At 41.0% G+C, this 23,443-nt stretch overlaps 1 protein-coding gene across 2 annotated transcripts in view; it reads left to right on the forward strand.

Moving 5' to 3' along the window:
* cert1b (ceramide transporter 1b) overlaps positions 1-23,443 on the forward strand; it is a 72,532-nt gene that overhangs the window by 26,430 nt on the left and 22,659 nt on the right. For both annotated transcript variants that reach the window (XM_017723594.2, XM_017723596.2), the window contains exon 3: positions 5,506-5,622. In XM_017723594.2, coding sequence (XP_017579083.1) covers positions 5,506-5,622 — 117 coding nt within the window. The remainder of the gene's footprint in view (positions 1-5,505; positions 5,623-23,443) is intronic.

Raw genomic sequence — 23,443 nt, forward strand, 5'->3', positions numbered from 1 at the left:
CTAAAAAATAACAGCATGTTCAACTCTGGGTCCTCATTTACTGGCATCACAGCAAGGAGGGCCTGGGTTTGATTCCCCAGCCGGGCGACCAGGGTCTTCTCTGTGTGGAGTTTGCATGTTCTCCCCATGTCTGCGTGGGTTTCTTCTGGGTTCTCCACTTTCCTCCCACAGTCCAAAGACATGCAGTCAGGCCAATTGGACATGGTAAATTGCCCCTAGGTGTGAATGTGTCTGTCTGTCTGCCCTGTGATGGACTGGCGACCTGTCCAGGGTGTATCCTGCCTTCTGCCCGATGACACTGGGATAGGCTTCAGCACCCCCCATGACCCATAAGGAGAAGCAGCTTAGAAAATGTGTGTGTGTGTGTGTGTGTGTGTGTGTGTGTGTGTGTGTGCATTAATGGACCCCATAGCTAATGGCAGAGAGTGTCATTTTGCAGTATGAATAGGTGCATTGTTGGTTAATGCTGATGAACCTGTTTTCATCAGTCTTTGTGTCTCAGTTGAGTAAGAACAGTAACATTCTCTCTGCAGCTGAGGGTAGTAAAAAAGTTGGAACACCCCTGGAAATTTCCTAAATGCAGGAAAGTACATGTTTCCTAGTTAGCATGATTATGGAATACTCTAATCTGGAGTTGGGATGAGATCATGAACTTAAATTGTATTCTTTTGTAGCTCCTGAATCGAATTCACTCCTAACTAAAGTTGTCATGGTGAGTAAACAGAAGATTTCTTATCTTATAGGAGTTATTTCTGTAATACGGCTCCAGAATCCAAAACGATGACCTGCATGTTGTTTGTCTTTGCTGGTTTTCAACAGCACCCTCAGTGAACGCCTGTTGTCGGAGCATTCCCAGTGTACCCGCCGTGACCCTGTGTCCCTTTTTTCCATTCCCAGACAACCACCCCCCCCCCCCACACACACACACACACACACACACACACAAACCCTCCGCCGCATTCAGCTTGTTCCCACACAAACTGAGCGACTGAACCAGTGAAGCTTTTCTCAGTCTCCTCAGGCCTCCTGCCCCACAGCATTGTAGCGAGTGTAACACCTCCCAAAAGCATCTAGTAGTCCTGTCCTCTCTCTTCGTTTCTTTTTTCCTGTTTTCCTCTGAGACAGTGGTCTCCAACTGTGGGTTGTGTGGGGTAACTGCGTCGATGAGTGCAGCTTCGCCGCCTGAGCAAAACCTCTTATCTTCAATTTTTGACGTCTTATTGTTTTATTCCTTCATTATAAAACAGCAACTGCCACTTACTTTTGTTTCAAGACAAATAGACCAGCAGAAATAATGGCTTAGAATAACATTTGACAACATTTGATCAGAACAAATGTAAAGAAGACTTGACATCCAGCTAAATAGTAAGGTAATGTGTTAACGGCTGCGTACCAAAGCCGAGGCTGCGACCGGGGTAGGGTGGGTCCTCAGTAGGACTGTCCTATGAAGGCTCCTGCTTGGTAGCCTTTTTGTTCACACAAATGGAGCAATCCTATCGACGTGGTGTCACTTTTAAGGTTCTGCCTCTGCAATTGTGCCATGAAACCTGGGAGCAACTGGTTGTTGCTGTTTCATTTCTTCACTGAAGGGGATTAGATGTTCTCGTACCCAAATGTGATTCACGGACGATATGCTTTAATCGGTCAGTCGTTTACGCTTTATAAGGTAACAAAGTCGAATTTGAGGACATGAAAAGCTTGTTTTCTGTCAGTGTGTAGTGCTTTATTTTATTTTTTATTTTTTCCTTTGCGTCATTCTTGCACAAAGACGACTCTGGACAACTGAAGTCCTGGAGGGATACGTGTGCTGTATCTTCGAAGTCGCTCAGAACGTAGGCTGCACCGAGAAATGCCGCCTAGGCTTTGGAACACAAATACGGTGTTCATGCTGAAAAGCTCAGTAATGTGGTTCTGAAAATCTGCTCTCATCTAATAACAGCATCATTTTTTTGCGTTTATTGTGATGGTAGAGAATCCGTTCTAACAAAATTGAAAATTCAGTGATTTTATTCCGTTTGTGTTACAAATGACCGTTTTTACACAAGAAAATACATGAAGAAGGATCAAGGTTACACATCAGCCCTGCTTTATCATCGCTCTGATTAACTGAATCAGCAGCACTCTCTTACCAGTCAGGAAAACATGGGACAGCCAACGATTTTTACAGTGATGAAAACACGGTAGCGCACACACACAGAGAGAGCTCGGGTTCTACACGCTGAACTTACCAGCGCCGAGCTCATGCCGTAACATGAGGTTAACTGTAAAAGCTTCCTGATTGTAGCCGGTTTTGTCCAGAGGGTCTTGGGTTCTGTCAGCTGCTGGTTCAGTGAGCGTGGTCAAGGCCGCGGCACATTCAGAAACAGAGACGCGCCGTGTTTGTAGTGAATTGTGAGCTGGAAAAATGAGTCACGTTCTGTTTACACTGTTACAGCAGATCGGAGCTTCACACAGAGCGGCTGGGCTGCAGGAAGGGTTTGGCTCTGCTGTTCTGAGTCGGACTCACTGACTCACGTACAGACTCTTAGACTCAGACAGAATTAGAGTGGAGGAGCTGATATTATATATTCTCTCTCTCTCTCTCTCTCTCTCAGTATTAAATCCAGTCCGTCTGCTGTGGGTCTGCAGCCCCCCCCTCGCCACTGTGTCCTCGTCTGCCCCTGTAGCTCTGCCTCTTCATTCTGTAATCTGTGTGATTTACCTCCCGGTCCTCTCTGTCCCAAAACCCCCAGGTGTCCTTCAGTCCGCTCAGGTGTGTGTGTGTGTGTGTGTGTGTGTGTGTGTGAGCATTTGTACGTTTTCAGGACAGACATATTCTGACGTTCTAATAAAGCCAGAGGAAAACAGTTCAAACCTGCAGAACCAACAAAATACTCCTGAATATTCTCATGAACCTTTTTTACATTTTATTATACACTGGTCATTCAGGTTAGGGTTGAAGTTAGACTTAATTATTACTACGTGTACTGTACTACAGTGTAGTACATATACGTGCATCTATGTAACATGTAACATTATTATTACATATAGAAGCTTATATGTGTAAGAATATAGAAGCTTATACACAGTAAGACACACAGTACATTACTGTTTCATATACATATATTTATTATAATAATAATAATAATAATACTATCACAACAAGCTATAGATACATACATATCTATATTGTCACAGCAGAACCTGTAAAGTTACCATCTCGTAAATGCTTTTATTCCGACAGCAGAGATATAAATGTATGAAGTTACATACAGGACATAGAGATACTTACACTTATTTTGAGTCGTGTATAAAAACTGATCAGCCATAACATCATGACCACCTCCTCGTTTCTACGCTCATTGTCCATTTTATCAGCTCCACTTACTGTATAGCTGCACTCTGTAGTTCTACAATTACAGACAGTTACTGCAGAACTGCTGTGTCTGATCCACTTAGACCAGCGCAACACACACTAACACACCACCACCACGTCAGTGTTACCACAGTGCTGAGAATGATCCACTACCCAGAGATAGTACCTGCTCTGTGAGGGTCCATGGGGGTGCTGACCACTGAAGAACAGGATAACCGAGTATCAGAGAAACAGATGGACTACAGTCTGTAACTGTAGAACTACAAAGTGCAGCTATACAGTAAGTGGAGCTGATAAAGTGGACAATGAGTGTAGAAACGAGGAGGTGGTCAGAATGTTCTGCCTGATCTGTGTATAACCCCCCCCCCCCATTTCCTAACAGGCCTGAGTCTCTGTGGAAGGGCTTTTTCACACTAGAGCTTTTTTCTGGACCCAAGACCGCAAGGATGGTTCTTTTGGTCAGGTGTGAAAGTTAAACTGATCTCTGGTCTTCCTGAAATTGGTGGTTTGCAAAGTCTCACACAGTCCTCTGCTCATGTTGAAGCCATCGGTTCGCGATTGGTTCATTTAGTAACGTGATGCTTCGACTAACTGCATTAATTCCAGTTAACGTTTTGCGATTTTGGGGGGACTGCTGTGGACAAAAGCTCTGTACTTCGCCACCTGAGTGTCCAAGCAATATGATGAAAGGTAACAAATGGGTGAAGCTACTGAGACCACTTTACAGATCTGCACGCAGAAACGTGACTTATGGAATTGAGCAGTTGATCCACGCTATATATATAAGTATATACTGTGATAATAAGCCCCTCCCCCAAACAAGCTCAGAATCGAGTGTTTGGGACTCGTATGAAAACGCCCTGAGTTTGTTCTTCTGATGTTACGGTCACTCTGACCTGGGTAAATACGTGCACTGACTCAGTTAAAGGGGTTTTCTTTGCAGCATGTGAGTTGCCCTCTGACTCGATAGCCTTGAACACTGACTGAAAAAGGCTCTGTGGGTTTTACAGAGAGAGATGGCAAGCGTATGAAGGAGAATGACACAGAAGTGACTTCGAAAGTGCAGAAGGTTGTTAGAATGGAAAACGGAATAGAAGTTTGAAATTTTCATCTGGATTTAATTAATCCTGTGTTTTGCTGCGTCTGACAGTGCGACCATCTGGCAGTAATATTGTTACTCACACACATACAGACCTGAATGTTTCTGAGGAGACAGATCTCACATGTCTGTGTAGATATAGTGACTACTTTTATAAGTTCCAGTCTTTTCAGGAAAAATCTACAGGGATGTTTCTCCACGCATCCAAAGTTCCGTCTTAGAAGCTGGTTGATGATTTTCTGAAGTGACGCATTCAATGGTGTTGAGGTCTGGACTCTGGGGTGGTCAGTCCATTGTTCAGCCTCCTTGTTTGATGTGTCCGTCTCCGTTTCTCAGTGAGGTTCTTCTTGACCAGCTACACATCCGCTCAGACCCACAGCGCTGAGTGGTCTTCTCACAGTGGAAGGATGGACAGAAACACCTGTGGATGTTTTCAGATCTGAAGCAGCTTGATTTTCTCCTCTCTCTCAGAGACCAAAGCTTTAAGTGCTGTTTATCTGATGGGGCAGTTTTAGTGTCTACCAGCTCTTCCAAGTGGTTGCTAGGAGGTCTAATTTTTCTGTAGCTTTTAATCTTAAAAAATTAAATCTTAAATTTTTATCCCTTTTTCATTTAATTTCGTTTGATTTTCCCCTTTGTTACGTAAAGTGGATTCTCTTAAATCTAATCTGAGAAATAGTTACAGCTCGGCCGTTTTATTTGGGAATTGTGGTCTCTGACTTTTGCACAGTACAGTATGACCTGAACGTTGAGAACAGTATTGCCTGATAATCAGTCTTAATTGATATATCGATCTGCATGTAAGTACATTTAAGCTAACTTATGCATTGTGTGGAAGGTTTTGCGTATAAATTATCTTTGTATTTGTATATTTTTTATCTTTTTTTCCATGAACTTTGAGTTTTTGGCTTACCTTATCCTGTATTATGGGCTTTAAATTACATTCTCATTCTCTCTCTCTCTCTCTCTCTCTCTCTCTCTCTCTCTCTCTCTCTCTCTCTCTCTATCTCTCTCTCTCTCTCTCTCTCTCTCTCTCTCTCCCTCTCCCCAGCCCCATGAGTTTGATGAGTGCAGACTGGATATCAGTGTTAATGACAGCGTTTGGTACCTGAGGGCTATGGACCCTGAACACCGTAACCAGTGGATCGACTCCATCGAGCAGCACAGGGTGAGTTCAGCATCACTGCATGAGCCACAGACACACTTCTTTAATACTGTGTTCAACAATGCAACTTGAAACATCGCCATGGTAGAGAAGCATACTTTATCAATACATGTTGGATTAATCCTCAGGATGTGGCATGTAATTAAGCACATTCAGCTTTGGTATGATTTTTGATGTTGAGTTCAAGATTCAGTGAATTATTTTATGAGTGTCTCAGTTTTACTGAGCTCTTGTTACATACTACACAGATTCGATTGGCTCAAATAAATGTAATTTTTATTTAAAAGCAAAAATGTTGCAGAGTTGGGTGGCCTTGTGCAAAGCAATGTTATAATAAAAGTTTAGTTGAGTTAGGAACAATGCTGAAATCTCTAGCGAGCTAACTGTAAATATAATAGCTTAAATGGCTTTTTTAGTTCTTTTTAAACCAAGAAAAATAATTAAATGTTTTGGTTAAATGCAGGGTATTCTGGCAATCATAGAACAAAACCTAAAAATGATATAGAAGATTATGAATCTGTGTGGACACTGTTGACATTGTATCATTGCATATTTGGGCGAGATTTTCTTTTTTTTTTTTTTTTGTCGTATCAGAAGATGGTGTGTTAGAAATGTGGAGGAGAGAGGAAGAAACTTTATAGCACTTTCTTTTACCGTTCTCGAACTGTGGGACAGTTAATCAATGAACCTTTATTTAATCTCAGAGAACATTGAGGGTGACCCTCATTTACAGTGTTGCCGAGTTGATGCAGTTTTCTAGCAAATTTGAGGGAGAAACTGGTTGTGGTTTTCAGAGCTTGTATCATCTGTGATGATGGAATAGATCAATGTAGATCAAATCTGCACCATAAGAGTGACTTGAGCAAAGTTTTGACTGGTTACAATGAAGTGGCTGAAATATGTACGTATGTGTTGAGAGGGATCACAAGTGTTCTTTGCAGACCTTTTATAGTAGTAAATGTAAAGGAGTACATTCAGTCTAATAATCCTTTAGTAATCTGACTAATAGCTCAATCGGAATAGAATACATTCATGTAAATGGATCAATTAGAATAGTTTATTTACAGGCGGGTAATCCTGTAAATAATCAGTTAAATAGAAGAATAATATCCGTGCAGACGCCTGTATCTGATTACATTCACTGTCGGAAAGTTCAAGTCCGTTCTGCATGTGCGTCACGTTACAGGGAGAGTTTATACCGTTCAACACGGCGGAGCAGAAACTGGTCTGCAGAGGAGACGAAGTTTATGCTCTCATCTTTAAAAGACAGCGGTGGGACGGACGTCCAGCTTAAGTGTCTCAAAACATGATTCCTCTCGGCCTTCTTTAATGAGGACATGAAGGACGTTTTCCTGAGTCTGACATCATTTTAAAGCAGTTAAAAACACAAGCACTGCTCACTGCTGCTCATCTCACTCGGACTGGACTCACGTGATGCTCGTTGTCATGGTAACGTCTACACTTAGTGGTTCTCTATGCATAATTTTGGATCGGATTACTTGTAGTGAGCATGTAAAGGAAGATTTTCATCAGATTGTTGAGTAGAGTGAGCATAAACACCTCGGTCTTAATCTGTAATCGGAATGTAATCAGTGGGATTGGCATATAAACACAGTCATTGAGGGAAGGTCACTAGAGTTTGGTAGAGTAGCCCAAAACCATACTCAAGTAAAGATGTTAATTAAAATAAATAATGGATGAAGTATGTCTGGGCGATGTTGCAAAAATTTAATATCCCGATATTGTAAGAACGTTTTAACATGTGTATGTATATCGTGTGTGTGTGTGTGTGTGTGTGTGTGTGTGTGTGTACAATATTTTTGGCAAAATAGCGCCAGATTGTCAAAGTATGAATGCAATGATTATTGTTCAATGTTTCTCATACTGTGCTGCACTAAGTTCAGTTCAGCAGTCTTTGGAATCAAACATGCAGTTGGGAAGTGTTTTTAATTACTGATAATATCCACAACTTGCTGAGAGAAGAGCATCGCAACATAATTTATCACAGTACTGATAAATGTTGTCATTGCCAAGCCTTTGACTGAAATAGTTACAATTTATCAGAATCCAAAAACTCCTGCAGAACTGAAGTTTGTTTGGCTATATTCTAATCTTTTTGGATCCTTTTGCTCTGAAATAAAATGCTGAAGCTCCCAATTGAGAGGAATGAGCAACAGTGAAGAAGAACAGATGCAAAACCAACACAACAGAAAAGACTTATAAATTAAAAACACCCTGAAAAGAACTCGTACATCAGAATGTTGCTTAAAGAGCCCATAAGTACGGGGAACTGAGTCAGTGAGTGTGTTTACATGCGCTTAATAGTCCGATAACTGCGGAAAATCAGATTTTGTCAGTTATCCGGTCAACATGTTTACATGCACTTGAGTAATCAGATAATGGGGAAACTCCAGATCTACAGGAGTCAGACAGTAATCAGATTTCTGCTTTACAACAAGCCAATAAACTCACAGAAGACGACGCGACGTAAAACTCAAACTCCATGCCCAACTCGAACATTGTGCCTGGTTATCTGAAAATATAAAGAATATTTAATTCTTCATTTCGTATTTGGTTTCGATGTCGCTTCAGATGTCCTTGCGGCGACGCTGCTCCCTCTCCGGTTCCGTCTGTTTTTCCACATGCGCAGACTGAGAAATCCGAAAGAAATCAGAATGAGTTTACAGCACTGAGAAATCTGATTACTGAGCTAAAATCCAGCTCTGTACTTAACAGATTTCTGCTTACTCCAATCTAAGAAATCAGAGTTTGCTGTTTACATGACCATTTGAAAAATCAGCTGCAGAAATCTGATTATGATTAGATTATCGAGTGCATGTAAACACACTCAGAGTAAGGACTTAGTAGCCACCTTTGGATTTTACATCCAGCAGTTTTTAGATGTCTAGTTCACAGTGTGTGTTTCTCATTAGCGTGTTAGTCATATCAGACAGTAATAGGCTGACCAGATGCAGCAAAAGGTGATTTCCAAATACTTTGGGAGATTACAGAATAAAACTGTATTAGGTGTTGCTGCTAATTCAGTACCTCTCTGGGCCTTACAGTCGTGTGAGGAGAGTCTCTGCTGGTCCTTCTCAGTGATGTTTGGTGTTCAAATCCCTTTTTAATGAACCACTGATACTGTTCCAAGAAATTTGGAAATGAGTCTGGAATGGATATTGGCTTGTTACTGGCCGTTTCCCACAGGAACTTTTGATTCTGTCATTTACCAAAGTCTCTGTTTAATTCCTTTATTTTGGAGGTATTGAAGTAATGGCCATTGTCCTCACATCATGTTAAAGCACAGTTACTGACTGCTGGGACGATGTTTTGTCATTGTCCAGACCAGGGGTTGGCAAGATCAGGCTTAATGCCCTGTTGCGGCTCCGCAGTTGAATTAGATCAGTAGGTAATAATAAAATAATCCCACTTTACAGTAAAACAAAGCTCTGTTGGTCGTTCAACACAGTTTAACAGTAAATGGTCTTAAACGCTGGAGTTAATGTAGAACTGCTGATTCACCCTTTAACCCTGAAGATCAGCGCAGGCTCACCTAGCTAGTAGCTTAGGAAACGGCAAAGAGAGAGATTTAAGACGGACATCGATCATTTGGTGATGAGTGGGCTCAGCTGATTTCCTGATACATTTTCTCTGCAATGAGAACCTGTTAAATATTAAAACACATGGAACTGAAGTCATTTCCCTGTTCCCCCTTAAATGTTGCAGCAGTTACATTCTGATGAGTGTCAGATTTGGGCCACTTTTACCTGCTGTGTAAACGTGGCCTAAATTATTGATTACTTGGCCAGAGAAAACGCTGATGTTTTGTTTTGAATGCGGATGATGCCGAATCCCATTAGAGCTGAGCTATAGAAATTATAGGAGGTCACTCTGAAGATGGATCAGCTCATCAGCACAGTGATTGTGTTGAAGAGGTCAGGGCTCCTGGACCAACATCCTTATTTATGTGTTACGTCCACTACATGCTAATGAAATGTTTTTTGAACTTTAATGCAGAACTGAGCGACGCAACTTTAAGCTGCTACGGCTGTGTTAAGGCTCATTATATTGTTATTATTTTTGCAGTGTGAGTGTCCATGATGAACAGATTGAGGGCTGTGATGACAGAATGGAACAAATTACATTACGTGCACAGCGTAAGAGAGACTGAAGGTCTATTTGGACGGGGTTAGTTAAGAAGGTGGGTGGGGAAATGTAAATGTAATGGGAGTTTGCGTCTGAATGCGCAATGTCAGTCATTTTTGCCCACTGCGAGCTCCTGCTTCAATAATGATACCGGCGCCTTTTACCTCTTATAAAATGAATCCCATATGATTCGAAAAAACGCTGTTATATCCTGTGGGAACTGAGTTGCTTGAGTATAGAGAAGTGAAGAAGCATTTATCTGTGTTCTCTGGGGCTAAAATCATACTGATTTGTAATGTTACTGTCCAATCTCTCGTGTAAAATCCAGAAAACAATTACAGAAAAAGTTTGATTTTGTGCAGTTATTTTAACTGCATTCACTTTTATGCAGCGATTTTGAGGTAAATTGTTAGGATAAATGAAAAAATGGGTTAATTAAATGTTAATTAACATTTTTTCCACTCTTTTTTTTGGACTGAAGGCAGTGCATTAATTGAGTAGCCACTCCAATTTCTGTCATTTCTCCTGAGATTTCTTAACCTGTGGTAAAGTGGCATTGCTCACTGTGAAGAAATTTACAGATTCAGATGATGTTTCATTGGGAGTGATAGAAAACAGGGGCAATGTCTACAACACAAATACAGGCATTGATGATGGTAACTCTGAAAAAGTGCTTTTTGCCTCTACTTTTTTTTTTCTATTTCTTTTTTTTAAATGATGACATTTTAGACTAAAACTGCATCTCAAAATGGTTAAAACTGTTGTTTCGGAGATGGGGCAGCATACTTGTAACTCTTTAGTGGAGTAATTACTTGTGAAGGAGGTTTTAGAGGCATTAAACTCTTCGGACTTCTGGGGCTGTATTACAAAAACTTCATAAGTCTGAAATTTATCTACTTTGTCACCATGGCGGCTTTAGTTAGGCCTGAATTTAGTACAGAAGCTGTTACAGAACAACGGTTCTTACATTAATAATCTTTATCTATATTCATAATCATTAACTCCAGATAAGAAAACAGTATTACAGAAACCTCCTAACTAGACTAAACCTTCTAAAAACTCTCCTAATTTTAAGATAAACCCTTCTGTTTTAAACGTCTGTTGCTTTATGTAGTGTCAGGCAACGTAGTTCACTATAACTACGAAAATGATGCTACTTTTATCTACACTGAAACCGCTCGGCACAACTTCGTTTACATCTTAATTTAATTATGCAGACATTTTTCAAAAATGTAATTTCCCTTTAATAGAAATTTGACTGTGTGTGAATTGTCTAGTATGATTTTATGAAGTAGGGGCCGTGTGTCCTGTTATGTTTGTATTAAGTGGGCAATGTTTTTGCAGTTATGTTGATAACTGTTAACAGGCTTTTGAGGCTGTTGAATCCGGCTGCTCCCAGCCAGATGCACAGGAGAGGACCAGGAAGCAGGGCTGAGTGCCTGTTTAATTAGAGACTCGTCTGGGGTCCTGTCCGGGCCATCTGCCGTCAGACACCGCTAACCTGGCCCAGTGTTGTCATGGAGCTCATGTTGCTGAGGGGAACAAGGATTGGAGTGGAGCTCGGAGGAGTGACTTTTTAGGTAGAGCTGGACGACGTGGCACAAATGTAATATCATGGTACTTCAACACATTTTCACTGTAAATAATACGTCAGTATTTGTTCTTTCTAACATCTCATTTGGAACAGACTGTATATATATATATATATATATATATATATATATATATATATATATATATATATATATATATATATATATATATATGTGTGTGTCCTGCCTTCCGCCCGAAGACTGCTGGGATAGGCTCCAGCACCCCCCCCGCGACCCTGACGGAGAAGCGGCTTAGATAATATATATATATGTGTGTGTGTGTCTCATATATATATACACACATACGTGTGTGTGTGTGTTTCATACACATACATACATACACTCACTGGCCACTTTATTAGGTACACCTATTCAATTGCTTGTTAACACAAATAGCTAATCAATCAATCACATGGCTGCAACTCACTGCATTTAGGCATGTAGAGGTGGTCAAGACAACTTGCTGAAGTGAAGAGCATCAGAACGGGGAAGAAAGGGGATTTAAGGGACTTTGAACGTGGCGTGGTTGTTGGTGCCAGACGGGCTGGTCTGAGTATTTCAGAAACTGCTGATCTACAGATTTTCACACACAGCCATCTCTAGGGTTTACAGAGAACGGTCCGAAAAAGATCCAGAAAGATCTAAATCCAATAGAGCACCTTTGGGATGTGGTGGAACGGGAGATTCGCATCATAGAAGTGCAGCCGACAAATCTGCAGCAACTGCGTGATGCTATTATGTCCATATGGACCAAAATCTCTGAGGAGTGTTTCCAACACCTTGTTGAAAGTGTGTCACGTAGAATTAAGGCAGTTCTGAAGGCAAAAGGGGGTCCAGTTAGTTGTTATTATTTGTCTTGTCATTTACATAATTGTGTCTGGTTAATCTGTTTGAGGGGTCGGCAACATGCGGCTCTTCCACTGTTCTGTTGCGGCTCCACAGCTGAATTAGATCAGTAGGTAATAATAAAATCATCCTCCTTCACAGTAAAATAAAGCTCTGCTGATCGTTCAACACAGTTTAACAGTAAATGGTCTTAAACTGTGGAGTTAATGTAGAACTGCTGATTCACCCTTTAACCCTGAAGATCAGCGCAGACGGCTGGTGACACAGCAGCACAGATGATCTCGCCTGGCTTGTAGCTTACGTGAAAACAAAGAGCGATTTAAGATAAACATTGATAATTTAGAGACGAATGAACAGAAAAGGGCGCGGTCACTTCTGTGGTTCTGTGGGCCCTCGTATTCGTTATACGTTTTACTTTTAGCTGTTCTTTGACGCTGCAGCCTCGTTCTCCTACGGCCGCCCTCAGCCATTTCTTTCTAAATCTCCTCAAACACTGTGGAGTTTTGGATGGGTCTCTTTTAAATATTGTACAGAAAGATCATCACAAATGTTTGAGGTCTCAGCAGCGCAAAATTGACTAATGATGAGTTGGATTGACGCAAAAGTCCCGAGAATTGCGATCTGGTTATTGAGACAATTTACTTTTAAGATATGTAGAGCATATTTACAGTACACACATTGTCCGTGAACTGTGAAAGAGAATAAACCCCAAATGGTCGTTCATTAATCGTAATCGATGTTAAATGTTCAATTAATCGTGATCTCGATTTGAAGTCATATCGCCCAGCCCACCACAGCATTACTTGAAATTGCAGAGCTCAACAAAGACTGATCACACGTCTCCCAGATGTCTACCTCAGCTGTTGATTGTTGGGTGTCCTGAATTCACAGACAGCTGCTTGTATACGTGAACCACAGGATGTTTGTTGCCCTGACGCAGTCCTTTGCAGATGTACCAATAGCTGCAGGGGAAATACACAGTATAAAAGCCTACATACTTGAACTGTGGTCAGACTTAGGCTACTGTAGACTGATGGATTGGACGGTCTCGGATAAAGATTTAATCACTGCATCTCATCCACCCTGCTCTTTCCTTGGCATGGAAAAAGAATTACATCAGTTTGACGGAAATGAAATTGGTCTTCTACTCAGAAGCATTCGGTAAAAGTCGAACATCGACGTATTTGTCGGTTAATTGTTAATCCCCAGTTCTGATGGGGTTTTTTCCCCGTTTCTTATTTTTTTACCCCTACCTTTTGTTTTTGAGTGTTGCCCATTGGAGCCGAGGTACAGGGCAGGGGTTGAGATCTTCCTCTGAAATGGGACCCTCAGATAAAAAGAGCATCTCTTCATTAACAGCTACTAGCGGCGCTCTGTAGGCGACCCTGCCCGTCTGCAGTGACAGCAGAGGAGGGTGTAGTTACATTTAGGGAATCATACGCCTTCAAAGAGGGGGGCAATTGTTTATTATTTACCACCCCAAATTCTTCAGTTTTTTGAGGCTGATGTCAGATATTCTCCAGCTTCTTGTTTGAATTATTCCCGTTCCACCTTAAATGGTGCAGCAGTTACATTCTGGCGCTTCAGATGTCAGAACTGGACTATTTAAGGTGGAACAGGTAATTTAGCTAGCGAGCTACTGAGACATTAGCATACTTCTAGCGATTTAAATTTTTTTTTTATACTTGCAATGATAAAAAGGACCATAATACATTGAAACGACATTAAACTAAGATAAAACTATAACTATCGTGATTTTTAACAGAATATTCTCACATTTGTGGGTTTTTTTGGTGTCTTGTGCCGCCGTCTTGCCTGTGTTCTTCCCCCTACCCCTCTATGGGGACACCCTACCATCTAGGCAGGACTGTGCAAAACGGGGAGCTGAGGGCTGAGAGGTGGGCAAGGGCTAATGTATATATGGCCTGATCCTGTGTTGTTTATTCTCTGTATAAACACACCTCAGTCAGTGGTGCTGACCTACGTGAATGCGCAGCTAAACAATCACGAGGCTGCATGCATACCACCACAAACGTGAAGAGGGGGAGGGAAAAGAGGATTCCACAGACAGAGCAAAGGAAGGGAGGACGGTGTGGAGTGAAGGAATGGAGAAATGTGGAGTTTAAAGAATGTGAGTAGATTCTGGGGTGTAGCAGTATAAAGCCCAGCTTTCCTTTCAGATGTAGTGATTTTATGATGTTCAGTGGTTTAATAAACTGAAAATGGAAACATCATAAGACACTTTGTTTTTGCTTTGTATCCAAATGTATTGAACCACTTTTGCATCGATAAATGTTTTTGTGAGTTTTACCTCCGGAGTGGGTGGGTGTGAACGGAGGGAAGGAGTTATGAACAAAGAAAAAAAAATTGTATATAAGGAATTATGGATGCTGCTGTTCACACAATGTTAACCACTTTGCCATCACAATAGACGGGTGTTTTAAAGGAAGTAAGCAACTTGTGTATGTCTGAGTGCTTGTCTTTAGTACCTTGTGAGGACCTACTGTCATCACGATGAAAGGACAACATGATAATGTTAAGTGAGGACACTTGTTGACTGACCTTCACCAGAAAACATGCAGTTTTTTAAAAATATAAATCCAGATATAAATGATCTAAAATGGCTGTTTTCTTACAGGGCAAAGAGCAGCGTTGTGGCTATTGAAGTTAAGGCTGGGTTTTAGGGTTTAGGTGTAGCATTTAAAGTCCTCACAAGTATAGCAACACTAACGTGTGTGTGTGTGTGTGTGTGTGTGTGTGTGTGTGTGTGTGTGAGTGTGAGAGTGTGAGCGCCACACCCTACGCCACACATATGGTCCTCATTTCTGGCAGTTGACAGCAGGGGAAACCCTCCACACTTAGCCTCTATTCCACCTCTCCGTCCAGCTGTCCATTCCTCAGGATGACCCTTCTGTCTCACTCTCTCTGGGCAGGAGAGACTGAGTCACCTTCTTCATAAGAGCCCCCCAGTCTGTTATTCATCCGTCAGATTTTTGGAAGAACACACACACACACTCACTCTCTCTCTCTCTCTCTCTCTCTCTCTCTCTCTCTCTCTCTCTCTCTCTCTCTCTCTCTCTCTCTCTGTGTATTGTTCACTCCTCTGTAAACTTCATTCTCTCTAATCTGCTTATTGAGCATTAGTAACCCAGCAGTGCTTTTGAGTGTCACTCAGTATTAACTCACCCATCCAAAGCATTGAATTCAGGTGTTCCAATCACTTCCTTGGCCATAGGTGTATAAAGCCGAGCCCCTAGGCCTGCAGACGGCTTCTACAGACATTAGTGAAAGAATGGGTCACTCTCAGGAGCTCAGTGAAGTCCAGCGTGGTACCGTGATCGGACGCCACCTGTGCAACGTGAGGCAAATAGTGTGCAGAGGTCACCAACTTTCTGCAGAGTCCATCACTACAGACCTCCAAACTTCATGTGGCCTTCAGATCAGCTCAAGAACATCATAGAGAGCTTCATGGAATGGGTTTCCATGGCTGAGCAGCTGCATCCAAGCCTTACATCACCAAGCGCAATGCAAAGCGGGGAATGCAGTGGAGTAAAGTGCCACCACTGGACTCTAGAGCAGTGGAGACGTGTTCAGCACCAAGAGATTTTGGACAATTTCACGCTCACAACCTTCTGGGAACAGTTTGGGGACGGCCCCTTCCTGTTCCAACATGACTGCGCACCAGTGCACAAAGCAGGTCCATAAAGACATGAATGAGCCAGTTTGGTATGAAAGAACTTAGCGGGCCTGCACAGAGTCCTGACCTCAACTCAATAGAACACTTTTGGGCTGAATTAGAGCGGAGACTGTGAGCCAGGCCTTCTCGTCCAACATCAGTGTCTGACCTCACAAATGCGCTTCTGGAAGAATGGACAAAAATTCCCATAAACACACTCCTAACCCTTGTGGAAAGCCTTCCAAGAAGAGTTGAAGCTGTTATAGCTGCAAAGGGTGGGCCGACATCATATTAAACCATATGGATTAAGAATGGGATCTCACTCAAGTTCGTCTGCGTGTGAAGCCAGACGAGGGAATACTTTTGGAAATATAGTGTATATTAATTCTGTCTATAATACTGTATTTAATGTTAGCTTAATGGTAATCTTGCTGTTGTAGGAAGAAACCATATTTCCTCCTTATCTTTTTTTACATAATTTGAAAATACCTTTTACTCATTTCATTGTGTGTAAATTTCATGATGAGTAGATTAAAGGAAATGACCTAAAATGACTTGGAAAAATTCTGGTTCCATTGACCTACAATAAAAGTACCGCATGTTTTTTCCTTCTCCTATGAGGTTACCGTTTTGGAGATGCATGGTTTTCTTTTGACAACAGCGATGTGGAAACGCTGTGTTTTTATATTTCTGTGCTCCACATTGGAGAGAAAAAAAAAAAAAAATAATAATTTTATTATTTATAATAATAAAAATTAATAAATAAATTTGGACCCAATATAAATATAAATACAATACAAATGATCTAAAATGACTTGGAGTAAAATGTCTTTACATTTTTCTGAAGTTAACATTTTGTGTGTGGTTTTTTTTTTTTTTTTTTTGACAGAATGTAACATTACATACACGTAATATGTCCCATATGTGTGATGTATACATGTCTATATTTAATCTTTGGAGTTTTTTGGGAAAAATCTAAAAGTAAACCTATTTGTAACTCTAACTTTACTGTCTGTGGCCAAAATACCCAACAAAATGAATATTGTAATGTTAAGCTTTTGTAAAGCACTTTATGGCCGGTCCTGTTGGCCGGTCCTATTGGCCGGTCCTGTTGGCCGGTCCTGTTCCTCTGGTTTAATCTGGTGCATTGTGTGCAGCCGAACCTGGGTTGCGTGATAGAGTGAGGGGAGATTTAACGCCCCCGCTGCACTCTTTCTGAAGTGAATGGTAGAGTTCACCTTTAATACTTCTGAAGCATCGCTCCTATAAAGCATCTGGCCTTCAGACGGTGGTACACTGCAGTTCCACACTGTCAGCAGAACGGCCTAGTTATAAAGCTCTGACACTCTCTCTCATTTACATTTACATTTATGGCATTTGGCAGACACTCTTATCCAGAGTGACTTACAGTTTGATCATTTCATTTAGGCGTCTTGCCCAAGGACTCCTGTTGGTATAGTGTAGGGTGCTTACCCAGCTGGGGATTGAACCCCAGACTACAGTGTGGAATATATATATAACACCCTTGTCTCTTTTTTTTATTTCCAAGTTTTTTTTTTTTTCCAATATTTGCCCTTTACATTGTAGGTATATATTTTTATTTATTTTTATATTTATACATTGTATTTTTAAATGGTTTTACTATACAAATTTAGTATAAATATATTAAATCAATATATTTGCTTCAAAACTGCATTTGCATTACCGTGTGTCCTCACTTTGTATAAAAACAGGTGTGTATGTGATTTGTACTTGTTTTAGTGTGTCTGTGTTTTTGAGTCAGTTGCATTTGATATAGATTATCTGTAAGTCTGTGTTTTATTGGCTCTTATCAGACTGTAAATTGCCGTCTGTTCTCCAGCCAGAGAGGTGATCGATGTCAGAACACTCACACCGGCTATTCTTGTCCTCTGATTGGATGATGGTGGCTTTATTGACGTTTGAGTGTCAGTAAGATGCTTTTCGATTGGGTGGAATGATTGTAACAGCGACCTGCGTTTACCAGGAGAGGGTTATTCCCTGCCTTTGAACTGTAGTTACCTTGGATTTCAGCGCTCAGTGTAAAGAGGAAGCTTTCCACTGCCACCTAGTGGTTGAATGGCTCCATTACACGTTTTTACTGTGCTGTGTCTGTTACTGCTGTTAATGCTAGTAATAATAATCATTTTAAACTGGTATTAATACTGTTTCACTAATTGTTCACTTATTTGGATAGTTTTGGACATTTATGGTGTTTTTCTACCCGAACAGGGACCAGCGGTACAGATCTGGGGCTAGTTTATTACCTGCCCTCCCTCGCTAATGTTAAACCTTATTTTATTCCCTTTAGAGAATATTATTCTCTTGAGAGTCTGTTATTCTGTGTTGAGAGAATATTAATTAATTCTCTTAAGCGATGAATTAGCTGTCTTGCATACCAGTTCATTTTAAATAAAACTGATTTTCGATCTGTGCAGGCTGGCATTACTGCTGTTAAAGCTGGCTTCGGCTTCCTAACTACCTTATGTTGGCAAACTCTTTATAACGTCGCTGTCCAGTGAAAAACAGGTGTCTCCAAAATTGTACCTTTACAGGAGAGGGCAAAAACATTCTGTACTTTCAATGCAAGTTAACGGAAAGATGTTTTATTCCAGTCATCACGGAATTCTCACACGATGTGTATATAATGGAGATGCATGTTATTCCATTGGACTGCGATGATCGTTTAGTTCTAGTCTGTTCCATTCTCTTTATTTTATTCTAGTTCAGTTAAAAACAGTGCTCACACTTCAACATACCGTTCCAGTTTGCAGTTATTGGTCGTGTAATAGTGCTTGGTGACTATCTTCATCTGGGCTGGTTAAGGATTCGCTTAGTTTTTGTTGGCTTCTACTTCAAGTGTTCGTAAAGACAGAGAAGACCTTCTGAGTACTGTTAGGTTGTTTTGGTATAAATTAGGGGCAGCCAATATGGTCACTATGCTTTTCAGAGCATATTGTGGATATCCTCAATACTTAAACACTTTCCAAATATATATGTATGTATGTATGTATGTATGTATGTATGTGCGTGTGTGTGTGTGTGTGTGTGTGTGTGTGTGTGTATATATATATATATATATATATATATATATATATATATATATATATATATATGTAAGACACGTGAACATTATGTGAAATGTTATAAATCCTTGTATTCGTAATATTTTATAATATTTTTTAATGTGTCAACTTATCATTGAGGAAAATATTTATTTATTAATCATGTACATATTGTACATCAAAGTATTGTGAAATTATGTGTTTGCCATATTGCCACATCAGGGTCCAAAACGCATACAGCTGTTATGTTTGTTATCGGGTCCCGTGAAGAACAGCTCAGGTTGTGGTACTTTGGTACTTAGAATCACATACAGAGAGAAATAAGGAGGGGAAGGAACTTTAAAGGCATCTGTCACACATTCATTGTTGTTTTCTCATCACACTTCAATGCTTCTTTTTTCTAGGGAAGTGGTTACAGTGCCGTGATTCTGCCGAGTGAGGAAATGAAATACGGTTTTCATTCATTCATGTTATGACTTTTCTTCATAAAGCTGTGAAAGGGAACTTTAAAAAGGGCTCAACCTTTAGAACTCGTTTAAAAAGTGCTGCGTCTTCATTTAAATGTGCTGCGTAGTCACTGCTGTAGCTTCCGTTCAGTTATATTTGAAAGAGTCTGCAAAGCAATGATGAAATAAGTCAGCTGAGCCTTATAATAGTGCATGTAAGGAGATACAGCATTAGGTGTGAGGTGCGTGACCACATCAGAGCACAGGGATTTCACTGTAAAGCATCTTATAATAATAAGCTTGTGTACAATGAGGCTCAGTCAAGAATCATTGATGCTTGGAAGGGGGCGCCCCGATCAGAGGAGTCTGTTCTAGGCTCTATATCACTGCTTGGAAGGAGATGGGGGACACAGCACCACATACTAGGAAATTCTAAGGTCCATGTGAACATTCAAAGATACTAGTTTCATTAATTGTTATTTGTAAAGAAAATCTGTCTTAAATTTGTTAGGAGTGTGAAATAGAAGCATTTTCAATAGTATTCTTTTTTGGTGTGTATATATGTGTGTGTGTGTGTGTGTGTGTGTGTGTGTGTGTGTGTGTGTGTATCACTGCTGTACAAAACAGGTTTTTGACATAGTTTGAAAATACCTGTTGCCCTTTATGTTGTTTTAAATATTTTCTGATAAATGGACCAAAAAAACAGCTCAAAATGACTTGGAAAAAGTTCTGGTTCCATTTACTTACATTAAAAGTAAAGTAGGTTTTTTCCTTCTCCTGAAAGTTACTTCCAACACACACACACACGCACGCACACACACACGCACGCACACATGCACACGCACTATATTTCCAGAAGTATTGGCTCGTCTGGCTTCACACGCAGATGAACTTGAGTGAGATCCCATTCTTAATCCATAGGGTTTAATATGATGTCGGCCCATCCTTTAACATCCTATAACAGCTTCAGTTCATCTGGGCTTTCCACAAGGGTTAGGAGTGTGTTTTTGGGAATTTCTGACCGTTCTTCCAGAAGCGCATTTGTGAGGTCAGACCCTGATGTTGGACGAGAAGGCCTGGCTCACAGTCTCCGCTCTAATTCATCCCAAAGGTCGTGTTGGAACAGGAAGGGGCCGTCCCCAAACTGTTCCCAGAAGGTTGTGAGCGTGAAATTGTCCAAAATCTCTTGGTGCTGAAGCATTAAGAGTTCCTTTCACTGGACCTAAGGGGCCGAGCCCAACTCCTGAAAAACAGCCCCACACCATAATCCCCCCTCCACCAAACTGTACACTCTGCAGAATGCAGTCAGACAAGTACCGTTCTCCTGGCAACCACCAAACCCAGACTCGTCCATTGGATTCCCAGACGGAGAAGCGTGATTGGTCACTCCAGAGAACACGTCTCCACTGCTCTAGAGTCCAGTGGTGGCGCTTTACACCACTGCATTCCACGCTTTGCATTGTTCTTGAGCTGATCTGAAGGCCACATGAAGTTTGGAGGTCTGTAGTGATTGACGCTGCAGAAAGTTGGTGACCTCAGTGCACTATGCCCCTCATAGTTGACCCCTCACTGACCCCGCTCGGTCATTTTACGTGGCCGACCACTTGGGTGGCTGAGTTGCTGTCGTTCCCAATCGCTTCCACTTTGTTATAATCCCACTGACAGTTGACTGTGGAATATTTAGTAGTGAGGAAATTTCACGACTGGACTTGCTGCACAGGTGGTGTCCGATCACGGTACCACGCTGGACTTCACTGAGCTCCTGAGAGCGACCCATTCTTTCACTAATGTCTGTAGAAGCAGTCTGCAGGCCTAGGGGCTCGGCTTTATACACCTGTGGCCATGGAAGTGATTGGAACACCTGAATTCAATGATTTGGATGGGTGAGTGAAAACTTTTGGAAGTGTAGTGTATTTGGGGATGTTCTGTGATAACTTGCATGCCTACATAGAAGTTAAAAGAGAACTAAACAATTGTTCACAAAAAGAATCTTAATAATAATAATGATAATAATACCATATAGTAGTAGTATTATATCATTTGTGTTATTATATTATTATATAGTCTAGTAGTTTTTGGGATATATCCCAGTACTGGTATGAGGTGTTGATTCAATGCTGTGCCTGTTTCCTCGTCTTTATATGCCTTCTCTGTTTGACCGAATAGAATAACAAGAAAAAAGGCTGTTGAGAGGCTGTATTGTGACTTAAACTGAGCATTCTCGTATGGTGTGAGCATAATATAATAATAATAATAATAATAATAATATGAATATGAATAATATAAATGATATGAATAATGTAGGCAGCACGTGTGGGGCGTGTGTTTCTTCCAGGTGCTCCGACATGCTGAGTTGCCCATAGGTGCGAGTGTGTGGGTGGATGTATGTGTCTGTTTGTCTGTCCTGTGATGCACTGGCGACCTGTCCAGGGTGTAACCTGCCTTCCATCCAATGACAGCTGGGATAGGCTCCAGCTCCCCCCTCGACCCAGAAGGATAAGCGGCCTAGAAAGTGTGCGTGCGTGTGCGTGTGTGTGTGTGTGTGTATGAATAATGTTAATAATAATAATAATAGTAGTGTATCAAACAAAAACAAAGCAAGCTAAAATACTAGTTCATAAATATAACTATTAAGTAAATTTTAAAAATCACATGAACATCAAAAGTGGCAAAATCATGCAGTGTTTACATGTTGGTGGTAAATGGATGACAGCAAACTGGATATTCCATTGGTTTTTTTGTTTGTTTGTTTTTTTTGTTTGTTTATTGTTTATTTTTTAATAAAGCAAAAGAACTTTGCCAGCGTAGAAGTTCAGCTGACCCCTGCGGTCATGAGTTGCATCAAGTCTTTCATTTTCCCAAATTTTCCCAAATTTTCCATATGGCCGCAGCAGTGGAGTGAACCGTACGTTGATTATTATTTTGTAAACACTTTCACAGCACATGGGCAGGCGCAAGCCTATCACCACAGCAGCGTTGACACTACAGCACGCTGCCAGTGCTCCCAGGGTGTAAATGCAGCCCTTCGATGTGATGGTAAATGAATTCGTGTGTTGGGTGCTATGTGTTGTAACAGTGCTGAGATGTTGTGATCTACTCATCGCTCTCCACTGGAACCACGCCTCGTTTTTCTGAAGGTCTGCTATGTTCCGCTAGGCTAGGTGTGGTTCTCTAGTTCGGCTGGATTACAGGCTGCTTGTCTGCTGCGGCGTGAAGCTCAGGTGTTGAGAAATGAGTTGCGTCAGACTGTCGTTTTGCGCCGGATCTGTTTGTGAAAGAGCTGTGTGTGTCTCAGTGGTCTGGGCTTGTCTCATCTTGCTGTTGTCTTCCAAGCTCTCCCAGAGGAATAAGCCGGGGCTCACTTGAACATTTGTACAAATTTACAGCTGTAAATAGATACAGACTATCTCGAGCCGTTATTCATGAGAAGTGCCGCAGGGATCACAGGCGATGAGATGTTTCTGAGCGTGAATTTTGCTCTCTTGAGCCGCAGATCTGAGCTCTGTGTGTCTGTTACTGACTGGTGCTTTTACTAAATTGAACTATTACTGAATCTGCTGTTATGAAATGGCTCAAACGTGGTGTGTAATAAGTGCACTTTGTATTGTTTTATTGAGTTTTTTTTTTTTTTTTACATATTTATTCAGTTCTGGGATGGGTCATTTTATGAATACTCACATTTGGGTCCACAACTTTTGATGCCTTTTCTTAGAGGCAGAAAGGTGCTGTTAAACTGTAATTCCACCTTTTTTTTTTTTTGGCAATATTCTGCGTAATTCCATGGTTGAGATGTGAGTAAAGACATTCAGAGTGGTTTGATGTGAAATTGTTCATTGTAGAGAAATACACAGCCCCAGATGATTTTTTTACAGTGGTTTCAACTCTGCCACACTGACTGATTTAATGGTAATTTTAAAATGTTTGTTTATTTACAGCAGGGCTGTCCGAAGTGTGGCCTGTGGGATATTTGATTTGACCAGAAAGTTACCCTAACCACACACCCTGTCGTCCAAAACAAACCTTTGTACTATACAT

Source organism: Pygocentrus nattereri, chromosome 16 (genome assembly GCF_015220715.1).
Source record: "Pygocentrus nattereri isolate fPygNat1 chromosome 16, fPygNat1.pri, whole genome shotgun sequence".
NCBI classification, from domain to species: Eukaryota; Metazoa; Chordata; class Actinopteri; order Characiformes; family Serrasalmidae; genus Pygocentrus; species Pygocentrus nattereri.